At 37.5% G+C, this 13,149-nt stretch overlaps 2 protein-coding genes and 1 non-coding gene across 3 annotated transcripts; 1 reads left to right on the top strand and 2 right to left on the bottom strand.

Annotated features, from left to right (window-relative positions):
• The first annotated feature begins 439 nt into the window (after window positions 1-439).
• On the top strand, window positions 440-511 carry TRNAQ-UUG (transfer RNA glutamine (anticodon UUG)). The gene has a single exon. It is a non-coding gene; the product is annotated as a tRNA-Gln (tRNA).
• Window positions 512-2,519: 2,008 nt separating this feature from the next.
• Window positions 2,520-3,994, bottom strand: LOC147854910 (myosin heavy chain-like protein). Its single transcript, XM_087330851.1, has 4 exons — window positions 3,821-3,994; window positions 3,076-3,394; window positions 2,888-2,946; window positions 2,520-2,801 (listed from the first exon to the last, which is right to left on the bottom strand). Exons 1-4 carry the CDS (start codon window positions 3,954-3,956, stop codon window positions 2,752-2,754), a joined length of 564 nt encoding a protein of 187 aa, XP_087186977.1. The 5' UTR covers window positions 3,957-3,994; the 3' UTR covers window positions 2,520-2,751.
• A 1,113-nt stretch (window positions 3,995-5,107) lies between these two features.
• WIN1 (HOPW1-1-interacting 1) lies at window positions 5,108-9,853 on the bottom strand. The gene is made up of 3 exons (XM_087331199.1): window positions 9,125-9,853; window positions 7,371-7,817; window positions 5,108-5,954 (listed from the first exon to the last, which is right to left on the bottom strand). Exons 1-3 carry the CDS (start codon window positions 9,725-9,727, stop codon window positions 5,427-5,429), a joined length of 1,578 nt encoding a protein of 525 aa, XP_087187325.1. The 5' UTR covers window positions 9,728-9,853; the 3' UTR covers window positions 5,108-5,426.
• Between the last annotated feature and the right edge of the window lie 3,296 nt (window positions 9,854-13,149).

The following is a 13,149-nucleotide window of genomic DNA, read 5'->3' as shown; positions in this document are numbered from 1 at the left end:
TTGACCTCAATAAGGTGAAAGAATTACAAATGATGTGCATCCTCGTAAACAAATTATTGATCCTTAGAATCGCACTGTCCTAATTACATATTTAACCTGAATAAGCATGATTCATTGAATCAAAACATGCAGAAAACTGGAGCATGAAAACTTTCTTAAAGGCTTCTTGAGAATGTTAAAATGTCTCATCTATCCACACACACATACAGTAAGCAAGCAATAGCTCTTCATATCGTCAAGCTTTTATCAAATTAAAAATTTCTAGTTGGAGGTCATGCATAAGACTTAATTTGATCCTAAACAATGATGTTAAAATACGATTAGTAATGGTAATAGGAAGATATTACATGCAAAAACACGGTGTCAAAGCATGATTAGACATGACCAGATTATTGTGATACAATAGATATTGGTTAAATTAGAATAGATTTTCATCAATGGTTCTATGGTGTAGTGGTTAGCACTCTGGACTTTGAATCCAGCGACCTGGGTTCGAATCCCGGTAGGACCTCCCTTTTTCGCTCCATCTAAATTCCATTGTTATTTAATTTTGTAGATCTTATACTTTTAGTACTACATTTTTTTCTCCTCGGATTTTGAAGAGAAAGAGGAAGAAGAAGGTGTAAACTCAACTACATAAAGAAGCTGATTTATGTGACTTTACAACTTTGTAATGTGATGATACAAACAATGTTGTTCGTTACACTAGGGTCATGCTCATGTGGCTAGATTTGAAGTCTAGCAGTGTGCACCGAACAAACGAATAAAAAAAAACATATTGTGGCTTGTCTAGAGGCCAGTAATTCGATGCATGGAACTTATAAAAAGAGTCTCACTTTTATCAAAGAACCGTGTTTTCTGGTGTTTGCTCTTGTGCTTGGGAATTCGTTGTGGGAGATAGTACACACTACACAATAGGCACTTTAATATTTTCCCCCTAAAGATTCAATGGAATGTTGAGACCGTGGACTATTGAAAAAAATTATCATGTTTCATGCCCTAGAGAGAATGAAGTTTTCTTTGTCCTTGTGTTCTTGGTTAGGGCATTAAGCTCAAATACAATCCATTCTCTCTCTAGACACCATTATAAGACCCATCTATCTAACTCAATGCAACCCTAGAAGGCCGAATGTTAGGTTGTCCACCAAACAAGAGAATGTCATAGGTCTAGCACCAAGTTGTACCATAATACAAAAAGAGTGATAAATAAAAGAGAGCAAGATGTCCTCATGAGCTTATTGGTGGAAATATCTTCAGTTTGGAGGTGAATTTGGCACAATTTTTGTGAAAACATTGCTAGACAATGTACCATCAACAAAACAACCATGTATAGATAAACAAAACTTTGCCTCATATTCTAGGCATATAGATCAACAATGTTGCGCAAAAAAATAATCTTAAAACCAATAGAAACTAAAGTTGATTCCAAATCTAACTACAGTTGAGACTTCATTGTCTTAAACTCAGGCAAGGCCAATAAGTTCATTAGTTGCTATAAGGATAAAGAAATCAATTATAATTTGATATGTGCATCCAACATTCAAAAACCAGAGTTGAGGCTTCAATCTCTTAAAGTAAAGTGGGGTACAAGTTCATTAGTTGCTAGAAGAATAAATAGAACAATTAGGAACCAGAAGTGCATTTGTTCGATATATGGATACAACAATTTGGAACCATTAGGTCATTTAGTTCAAATATATGGATATAACAACCAGGGATCATTAGGTCAAATAACAGTTGGGAACCATGAATACATTAATTCAATACATGGATACAACAGTTTAGAAACATTAGGCCTTTAGTTCAAATAACAATTAGGGGACATTAGGTCAAATAAACAATTAGGGACAGTGCGTATATTAAGGTCAAATAAACAGTTATTTGGACCATGTGAGTAACAGTTAAATCAATATGAGGATACAATAGTGCAGAAACATTAGGCCATTAGTTCAATACATGGATGTGACAAGTAGGGATCATTACGTTAAATAAACAATTAAGGGACCGCGAGTACATTAATTTGGCATGTGAATACAGCAGTTCAGAACCATTAGGTCATTAGTTCTATACATGGATACAACTACGAACCATGCATACCAATTGATTCGATGTGTGGATACAACAATTTGGAACCATTAGGTTATTATCTGAATACACGGATACAACCATTAGGGATCATCAGGCCATCTAAATCAATACATGTGTAAGGACACCATTAGGTCATCAGTTCCATACGTGTTAAGGATGTCATTAGGTCATTGTTTTCATACATGTAGAGGAGTACCGCTAAGGTCATTTGTTCCTAGACTAGTGAAATTTCATCTTACTATGGTCAATACATGCATAGATGGTACACATGAATAAGGTAGAAATGACCAACACTCTGTAAAAATTGTCTGCTAGTTTTTTTCTACCAGTATTAAGATTCACAAATATAATCTAACCTCTAGTGACAACATGAGCCTTTTTTAATGTTTAGATTTTGTTCTTTGAGATGATATTGAATATAATGCATAAGATGCAAAAACAAATCCTCACTACAATCATATTATCTTTGGAAAACAAGTTTCTTTACAACAAAAAAGCATTACCCTGGTCTTCTTTTATGGGTAAAAACAACTCCCTTTATACATGACAAGAGGAGCTTGGATAAGAATTTGGGAAGGTGAATGAAGAATTCATCATGATCCCATTCGCTATTTCAAACAATAGCCAAAAGCAACTCAAATTTGGCAGTAGATTTAGACTTGCTCATCCATTTGCAACTTGCGACATTTTCACAATCCTCATCTTTACTCCCCCTGTGTGCATCAAGAATAGTTTGGTTTTCTATTGAGAACTTAAAAACACGCCCATTATAAGCAAACAGGAAAAGAGAAACCCTTACCAGTAACCTCCTCAAAATGCACTTCCATGGTTGTCTCGCAATCCACACGATACTCAAACCTATATGTATAACCCAAAACCGAAAAGCAAAAATAAAAACCCACCACCAAAACTTATTAACTACATACCTCGCAGAAAAATCCAAATATTCATTATATAGCAATGTAAAGCTAGCCAAAACATTTTTACCTATTCTTGTATGATACTTCAAGGGGGGATCGAGGTATATTGTTCACCGCGGTAACAAGTACGTTCACGATCTCTGACTTCCTAGTGCTTGCCAATAAGTAGTCATATTCATTTCGTACAACGATCGCCAAGAAGTTGTCATTGAGTTCACTTAGATGTAAACGTTCGATTTCTGAAAGGCCGATTCTCCGCTTGAGATTGCACCACCTATTATCGAGAGCATAGATAGCGACATTGGTGATGATAAGTATCAGCCGCTTTATCTGGCCTTCCCGATTCACCTTGACAATACTATCGGCAAAAACTACTTCTTTGTCTCCTGGGGATGAATTACATCAGGATTTAGTTATCTGTGTGCATAGATACATCTATTTCCCCTGTCTCTCTTACATCATGATGATCATTTTGGATTGGAAGAATCGGAAGATTAAAATTTTGAGGAGATCTGTGCAGGTGGGTTTTGCATTGTTTGATGAGAAGCTTGAGGATATGGTGCTTGGTTAGAAATGAAATATAGCTTAAGAATAGAAATTAAAATAAATAAATAAACCTACGTTAAAAATATAAAACAAATTAGGCAGGAGATCTGTGCAAAAATAACTAATGTGCAGAAGACTTGAAAATATGGTGTCTGGATAGCAACAAAACTAGAATTATTTTTTTTTAAAACCCACATCAAGAAAACGGCGAAAATCAGAGAGGAGATTCTGTGCGAATGGGGGCAAACGTTTTTTTTTTTTTTTACCTTGTTTGGTGAGAAGCTTGAGGATATGGTGTTTGGAAGGGATATTGAGGTGATCTCCTTGATATTGAGGAATCACAGAGGATTTCACGTTCCCAAGGCCTTCACCTTCACCTTCACCTTCACCTTCTCCTTCCATCTTTCACCCTCTTTCACCTTCCTTCTGATGGATGGATGTATCAGTATGTATTCTGCTGTTTGTGGATCCAAGCTATGGAGAGAAGAATCATGAAAACTCCTTCCCTGCTTTTCATTATTTGCCCAAATGCCCCTCCCTCCACATAACATTCATAACTTTGGTTTTGAGGGGGGTGGGGGGGAGGGTACACAAGAAAGTTCACATCTTTTCAATTGCTCATTCCCAAACCATTATTCTGAACCATGTATGACCTTTGTGACTATCGGATTATAAGACATTCGTTCTTCATGGAGCATTTGAACCGATTGTTGCTTCCATGGCATACATCCATCATACCTGTCCCAATCACACTTCCGTAACTCACCCTAAACATCCCGAGTGTCGAGTGTCACTGTTGTGTTCATCCTTGCATAGAAGCTCATATGCAATCCAATCTGGCATCAACATAAGCCTGACTCATCTCTAGCATATGATGTATATGTGTGCAAGTCTTTGAATAAGTGTTTAATCATGATGGAGAGAATGTGAAAATTGTAGTATGCATTTGTCCTTCATTATGCGCAATTCTTATGTGATCTAACAATATGCAATATGTTGGATTCTCGATCTTGTTGACGCCCTCATTTTTATGGATCATGTGAAACATTGTTTCAAAGCATGAAATGTGTAGAAACTATGGATGCACATATGGTGCTTTTCACACCTAACTAATCTCACATAAATTAAGACTTGTTCAAGTAATGTAAAATGTCACTCGCTTCTCTAGCGATCATATAAGAGTGAATCTCATGTGGTAAAACATGATGTTGCCCTCATAACAAAATTGGTGCCACTATAATAAATACCACGGTTTTGTTTTTTTTTCTAAGCATATTTCTTTTCATGCCTCAACCAAGGTTTCTCTTCGATGCCGTTATTGAGATGGTATCGACATTGGGTAGTTTCATGTACCAAGGTAGACCAAAGATAATGTTATGAACTACTCTCTCTCGCTTTAAACAAATACCAATTTTAACACATTGCTTGCAACACTTCCCGCAACACTTCCCCTCCATTTTTGTACATTGCTTTGTATCAAGACAATAAGCCTTACATTTGGCTATACTTTCATATTACATTTACATTTTCTTTTTTCATATATAGCCTACTCATTCTGAGCAACACAATGTATTTTGCATTGATTATTAAGTGGGAAAATATTGTATCCTTCTTAAAGACTTTGAAGACTTAAAACATCAAAGCTGCAAAAAGACAAAACCCCATATACCACAAACCCAAGAAAACTTCGCCTACTGGTTTGATTGAGATCCCTTTACTTTCTTAAGCCACAGACCCCCTTTCGTGTCAATTGACGTAAAATGACAAAGAAAAGGTTCATATTCCACCATAATTAATGATTTACTACCTTATATACGGCATCACCATACAAAAAAGCCCAACCAAAGGTTTTGTCGAAAACCTTTTTTCCTTTTATGAATCTAAGGCTGTCATGCACTCCAAAAGGATTTCAACACCTTGCTTCATTTCGTCCTCGGTGATGACGAGGGGCGGGACAAGCCTCACTATATTCCCATTCCCCGCCGTTAGAGCCAGAAGCCCGTGTTCAAGCGCAGCCTTAACCAAGGGTCCTGCAGGTACATCAAGCTCAACACCAACAAGCAAACCCATACCTCGAACCTCCTTCACATGTGGGTTGCTTCCAAGCTTCTCGGTTAGGAGGCCACGTAGGAACTGCCCCTTAGCAGCGACAGTTTCTAAGAAACCAGGTTCTTGTATCCGGTCGAGAACTGCGAGGGCCGCATGGCATATGAGGGGTCCCCCCGCAAATGTGCTCCCGTGGTCACCAAACTCGATAGAAGAAGAAACTGCTTCGGTTACTAGAACTGCCCCAATCGGAAGACCCCCTGCTAAGGGCTTCGCCACAGTCATAATGTCTGGCAAAACTCCATAATGTTCATATGCCCACAATAGCCCTGTTCGACCCAGGCCACATTGCACCTGCATCAGTGAAACCAACAAAGTTGAGCAGTCTGAAATCATTCAATTGTCTTTTAAGGTTCAATATCTTCCAAGAAAAAACATTAACAGTTCAAAACTTCAACAAATCATAGAGTATTGATAATTTTTAAGAAATAACTTTAAAAGATAAGTCATTATTTTCTTGAACTTTCACACTGTAGAAAGGGGCAGCTTTAGTTATTTCTCCTAAATGAAAAGTACACACGTCCTCCAAAATCTAAAATGTTTGAGGCCATTGTATCTATGGCTTTAAGATTCAAAACTTTCAATAAAAGCATCAGAACACTTTGAACTTCCAAAACAGGAGGAAATCATGTGTAGTCTTAAAAACAACATTAGGGGAAGTATATATTTATTTGCTAAATGCAAAATGCTAGCAACTAGGATCTTCATCAATACGCCCCAAAGTTTCCAAATTTTTACCAGAATACCCCTTAGTAGAAGAAAATCCGGTATTACATGGGTAACAGGCATTCTGGTTGAGATTCTGGTAAATAGTCTGGTAAATAGTCAAACATGTTAGGGTTATTTAGAGTTTTTCCCTTTCCTACTAAACAATCATACTACAAGGACAACTTCGTTTTTTTCCTTTCAAATTCCAAGCCTCCCAGAGACCACTTTTTACAGAAACGGAATTTCTAAAAGGCAAATTTATGAACAATCTTTTCAAAGCATTCACATAGTGACAGAACAAAATTACATCTTGTCGTCGCTGCCAAAATTTCAAGGTCACCAAAATCATCGGCAAAAAAATAAGTTTCGAGATGTCACAACACTTAAATATTTGACTGGTTTACACAAATAGATATAAATGTAAAAATCTCTAGCCATCTCTACAATAAGGAGAAACTTCTAGCCTTACTCAGTACACAAGACTACACCTAACCTTCTTCATAGCCCACCAAAATCATGAGGGTGACACCATCAACACTAGCACCATAAACGCGCATACACAACAATAAAATATCAGAGTACCAAAAGTCGACACATATATGTATAATATTAATCATAGTACGTAAAATTCGTGTTCGTCTAGTATAACATTCGTTTTCCTACGTTGGAAAACGAATGCGAATGTTATCCAAACATTCTTGTGTTTTTTTTTTTGTTTTTTTCCCATTTTTTTAATGTTTTTTTTGTTTTTTTTTTCCATTTTTAGGCTTATCTACCTCATAATAAATAGTTAATCCAAAAGTATGATATTTATCATTCTTTGAGGGTGTTTTTCTTTCGCGAATGCGAATGCACGTATGTTACGTATGGTTCATACTATGATATTAATAATAACAAACGGAAACATAAACTTAAAATGCACACCATGTCTCGCCCACTTGCTCACAAACACAAAAGCAAATTTAAAATTAAAACACTCTGATGCAAAATAATCAATGGTACCTCATCGAAGACCAGCAATGCTCCAGTTTCATCGCAACGCGTACGAAGGCCTCTAAGGAATGGTAACATAGCAGGATAGATACCACCCTCACCTTGCACAGGTTCAACAAAAACTGCTGCAGTTCTACCTGGTTGAATAGCCTTTTGTGATGCCTCCAAGTCCCCAAACTCTACAAACTCTACACCAGGCATTATCGGCTCGAATGGTGCACGATATTTCTCCTTGCTCGTAAGTGCAAGAGATCCCATAGTCCTTCCATGGAAACTATTGGAGAACGCCACAAACTCAGTGGCGGACGGCTTCGATTCTTCATTCTTCTCTTTGAGCTTGGACCGTTGGTACTTCCGCGCAAATTTGATGGCTGCTTCATTTGCTTCGGTACCAGAGTTGCAAAAGAAGATTCGATCCGCAAAGCATGAATTCACCAAGCGTTCCGCAAGTTTGACCTGAGAAAGAACTATAAATGATGTTAATCCTCATAAACAGTTCTTGCTTCTTAGAATTGCACTGTCCTAATTACATATTTAACCTGAATAAGCATGATTCATTGAATGGAACATGTAGAAAACTAGAGGATGAAAAACCTCTTAGGCTTCTTCTGAATGTTAAAATGCTTATCTATCCACACACATACAATATAGAAAGAAAGATATATTAATGTTTTTAAGAATCCAGAATGGCATATAGAGGAAACTCCTAGCAAGCAAGCAAAATATTTCTTCACAAATGAGAATCATAGCTTCTAACGTGACTTCAAGCCAAAATGGCATATAGAGGAAACTCCTAGAAAGCAAGCAAAATATTTCTTCACAAATGAGAATCATAGCTTCTAACATGATTTCATGCGAAAGTTAATGCCTCTATCTAGCGGGGTATATTACAATACATGGGACGGAAAAACCCTAACAAGCAAACATAAAGTTTCTTCATAAAAGAAATCATAACTTCACATTTTACTTCTTGTGAAAGTCAAAAACCTCTATCTAGCATGCACACACACGCAGACGTGTAATACTATACATAGAAAAACTAAAAAGCTAACATGAAAACAAAACACTTCTTCATAAATTAGAATACTGACAGCATCTTCTCCGAGTTCTTGTGACTAGCGCATATACATGCAATAGATGAAAAATGAGAATAAACAATTCAAGTGTTTCTTCATTCAATGAAAAACCATGGCTTCCAACCTGGCTCCATAGCCTCTATATTGCACATATACACAGACACATACAACATATGTGAGCAAACAGAATGTTTCTTCATAAATGAAATCATTGTGAAAGATAAAATTCTTTATCCACCACACGCTCGTGTGCATACAGTATATGGAGAGACAAAAAAAAAACCTAACAAGAAGTTGCACAAATGCACAGGTGAAATACATGAAAACCCCTATTAAGCATAATGTCATACATGACTTTCAATAACTATCACACATACATATATCAATACATAGAGAGGAAAAAATCCATGACAAGCAAGGTGAATATATATTCACAGAATGAAGAAAAAAATAAACATAACAAGCAACAAGAACATTTCTTCATAGAATGCCCAAATAAGAAAAAGAACCCTAAACCCTAAACAAGAACATTTCCTCTCAATAGAATTTCACAAATAAAAAAGAACCATAACAAGCAAGAATACCATTTCTTCATGAAGTGAATAGAAAACGAAACACTATAGCAAGCATGATCAACAAATGAAAAAAAAGAAGAAAAAACAGGAAAACCAGTAGATTCATTCTTGCCTGTGGTTCAGTGTGGAAGACATTGCTAACATGAGATAAGAGAGAAGCTTGCTCTGTTATAGCATTAACCCAAGCCTTATCACCATGGCCTAAAGCATTCACGGCAATGCCTGCACACATGTCAATATACTCTTTTCCTTCCACGTCATACAGTTTGCAGCCAGATCCTTTTGCAAAAACCACAGGAGAGCGAGAATATGTGGGAACAAAGAGTCGGGATTCTTTCTCAATTGTTTCTTTACTCGAGAGATTCCTCTCAGATTCCAAAGAATCCTCTTCTCCTGGAGGTATGGTGGCCGATCGCGTTAATTCTTCTTCTTCATGCTTTTCTCCCTCTGTTTCTTCATCTTTTCCCCTTGTTTCTTTCTTCTCTCCTTCTCTTTGGATTTTCTCTTCTTCATTGTAGGTGATTATATAAGCAGAGCCACGACCCACACCTAGGATCCTGGGTAAAGAAGAGCAATGATTCTTGGAGACATGGAGCTGAGGTCCCCATGAGAAAAACAGAGAGGAACGATTCTTTTCTGTGTGAGGAAGAAGGGGACGAACACCGGGCGGCGGTGTGGAGATGTTGCAGAGTGGAGATTGAAGCAGAGAATTCATGTCAGAGAGTTAAGACCGATTGGGTGGAAAACAGAGCAGAATTCGGAATGGATTTAGCTTGATGGGTCTCCTTCAATTCGCAGAAATGCAAATGGATTCAGCTCGATGGGCCCTTCAATTCAAGGAAAACAGGGCAGAAATGCAAATGGATTTATAGCTTGATGGGACCTTCAATTCATGGAAGGAAACAGGGCAGAAAATGCAAATGGATGCAGCTAAATGGGTCCCTTCTCAATTCATGGAAGGAAAACAGGAGCAGAAAATGCAAACAGATTTAGCTTGATGGAGATGGGTCCTTTTCAATTCATGGAAGGAAAACAGGAGCAGAAAATGCAAACAGATTTAGCTTGATGGATGGGGTCCTTTCAATTCATGGAAAACAGGAGCAGAAATGCAAACAGATTTAGCTTGATGGATGGGGTCCTTTCAATTCATGGAAAACAGGAGCAGAAATGCAAATAGATTTAGCTTGATGGATGGGGTCCTTTCAATTCATTTGGGGGGAGAATCATGGATGGGCTCTCTCTCTCTCTCTCTGTCTCTCTCTCTCTACATGCATCATGATGGATTGGATTCATGGGGATATGATATGAGCATTCAGACAGGGGCTTAACCCCTTCCCATCTTCTTCTTCTTCCTTCCCACTTCCATACATAATCTTCTTCCTTTCCCTAACCTTCCCCCATCTTCCATGGAACCCTTTCGAGTGTTTCGGATTCACACCTTCGTCGACTCCGACAAGAGCCTCTAGTTGTTGCATTATCGAGGGGTCTATAGAGGTTTTTTCAAGCATGCGTATCCCGACACAGATGTCTCGACAAAATATCTTCATTCCGTAGATCGATTCCTTTGTATATATAGTATACGAAGGCAATGTAGGTGTATGAGAATGACCCGACAAGAACCTCTAGTTTTGTCGTATTATCGAGTGCTCTATAGAGGTTTTTTCAAGCATGCATATCCCGACACAGATGTCTCGACAAAATATCTTCATTCCGTAGATCGATTCCTTTGTATTTAGTATACGAAGGCAAATTTATGTGTATGAGAATGATTTGATCATGCGCATGGACCGGGCTTAGGTCTAGCACTTGACCACATGTATATGGTGCTTTTGCATGTATGTGTGATAGGTGTCCCCATGCATGGCCGCATGCATGGAGAATACTTATATTCCCGATGACTAAGTGATGAAAATATGATATAATTACCCCCCACTCACATGGCATCCGCATGAGCCAAGGATGTGGCCATATTGTTCCCCTCACTATTGAGGATGGCATTATACCTTTGTTCCCTTAATTGTTCTATATGTGTTGATCCTTCTCCATCTTGCAACCTTCAAAACATAAAAACTCGTACGAACTCGGGGTATCAGTACGCTCTCATATCAAAGCAATAAATAGATGCATTCATTATGTTTGAGAGTTCGTTAGGTTTACATACAAAGTGCCAAGAACATTGGATTTGTAAGAACTCGAGACAATGATAAACTTGGATCTTTAGTGGAAAACATGTATATCTCGATTAATTACTCTAGAAAAGCTACACTGAGTAAAGCGGCTCTTAGTGGATGCAAAGGGAAGCGAACGAGCACCAAAAGTAGCGTCAATGTTGGGGCACCCAAAAGCACTTTGAGAGCTCTTGCCCTTTTATTATTTATACAAGTTAAAAACCTAAAGGGCACCTCTCATTCTACGCACCCATTGGGCCTTAGCCATTGCTACCTAATAAAGGGTCGCCCTCTACAATTTACAATGTGACCATGTTTCTTGTATGCATTTGACTATGACCAATATGCTAGGTTGGAAATATAACCTCTTATAGGGTTATTAAAACTAAAGAATATGTCATCATTTCCTTGAATAGTCTTGGAGGCTTCACATACTCAAGTTGCAATTATGAGGTATCTTTAATTAAGTTATTACATATATACTAGTGACTACCACCTTGATAGTCTATTTCTCGTTTCCTTTTCTTGTTGCACAGAAGCATGATACATATTACATACCCCATCACCTCAATTGTAAGGTGTGGCCCCTCTTCTTTCTTTCTTTCTTGATTCTTGCATATTTGACCTACACCCACCATTGTTTGTCTTCAACATTCTCTTCTACCATATTTCTTCGAACCTCAAATGTTTGTATCCTTATAGAATATTACATTGTACTTATTTGTTGGATTAATGTCATAAACTACATAATCTTGACCCTTAGCATAACAACTTTGTTTAGCGATTTGATGTTAAGTATTTGCACTATAGCAAACATAACAACCTTGACTTGTATCATAAACTATTTGATGCGAGTATTTACAATATAGCAACATAACAACCTTGAGATGTATCCTAAGCAATTTGACGTAAGTTTTTGCAATAACAAACATAACAATCCCAATATGTATTTGAATAAGAGATTAATGGATCATTTTTTGAAATTTTGAGATGTCAAAACTTGTATATTGAAAGGCTTTGAGATGGTCACATTAAATTTAGAGTTTATGCCTACTCAAAGTGTGCAATACTACGTGCATGTATTAATCTTGTCTAAACTTATGGCTCCTTGCAAAGGTTGTATTGTGGAACAAAGTATCATCCACCATATCGTTAATGATGAATCACTACCAAGCCTACTAAAGGTTATGTTGCATGCTCAAAACGAATCTCTCTCAACTATCTGACCACATTCACTTAGCTAATGAGCAATTTAATTAATTTAATCACTTAGTAAAAGTAAACAACACATACTTATAAAGAATGAACACACGTCATTAATTGTGTCCATGTTCATACCAATGATTAGTGGAAGGCTTACGGTAAAATACTTACAACTAATTATTTCATATAATGAGAGAGAGGGAGAGTCAAGATTACAAGTCCAGAGAAAGAGAGAGAAGATAAATCATTACCTTTTATACCTCTTTACAATTTCAATTTGGGCCACTTGTCTCCTTTCATACTTGTGGGTACACTATACCTTTTCTTGAGTTTTACCAAGTATCTTCCTCCTTGTTCATGCAATCTCAATGTTTGCACTACTAAAACATACGATGACTAATACATTTCCCCTAAACTAATCAGGGTAAGTCCTGGTTGCACCATCTTATACGTTCTTTGACAAGTTGTCATCTATTGAGCATAGGATAATGAAAAGAAAGGATGTGATTTGGAGGAGAGGTGGAGGTTTGTTAAGAACGAGAATAGGGTCGGGAATTTGGAAGGCTTGGTTGGTGGTGGGGGATGGGGTGAAGCAAGTGGAGGATTGGAAAGAAGGAGTGTGGTGTTGGTGATGGGGGTGGATGGTGGAAAGGATTGGGGTGAAATTAGTTTAGACTAGTTAGTGGTGAGTATGGTAGTGTAAGATGGGGAGTGTCATTGGGTTATGTACGAGCAATTGAGCACATTGGAGTTGTTTGATATCGAG

The sequence above is a fragment of the Azolla caroliniana genome, unplaced genomic scaffold (assembly GCF_043228905.1).
Source record: "Azolla caroliniana isolate FFs.n. ecotype wild unplaced genomic scaffold, voAzoCaro1.0.p SCAF_15, whole genome shotgun sequence".
Taxonomy (NCBI): domain Eukaryota; kingdom Viridiplantae; phylum Streptophyta; class Polypodiopsida; order Salviniales; family Salviniaceae; genus Azolla; species Azolla caroliniana.
Note: the sequence above shows the minus strand (reverse complement) of the source record. Positions and strands in the feature narration are given on the sequence as shown.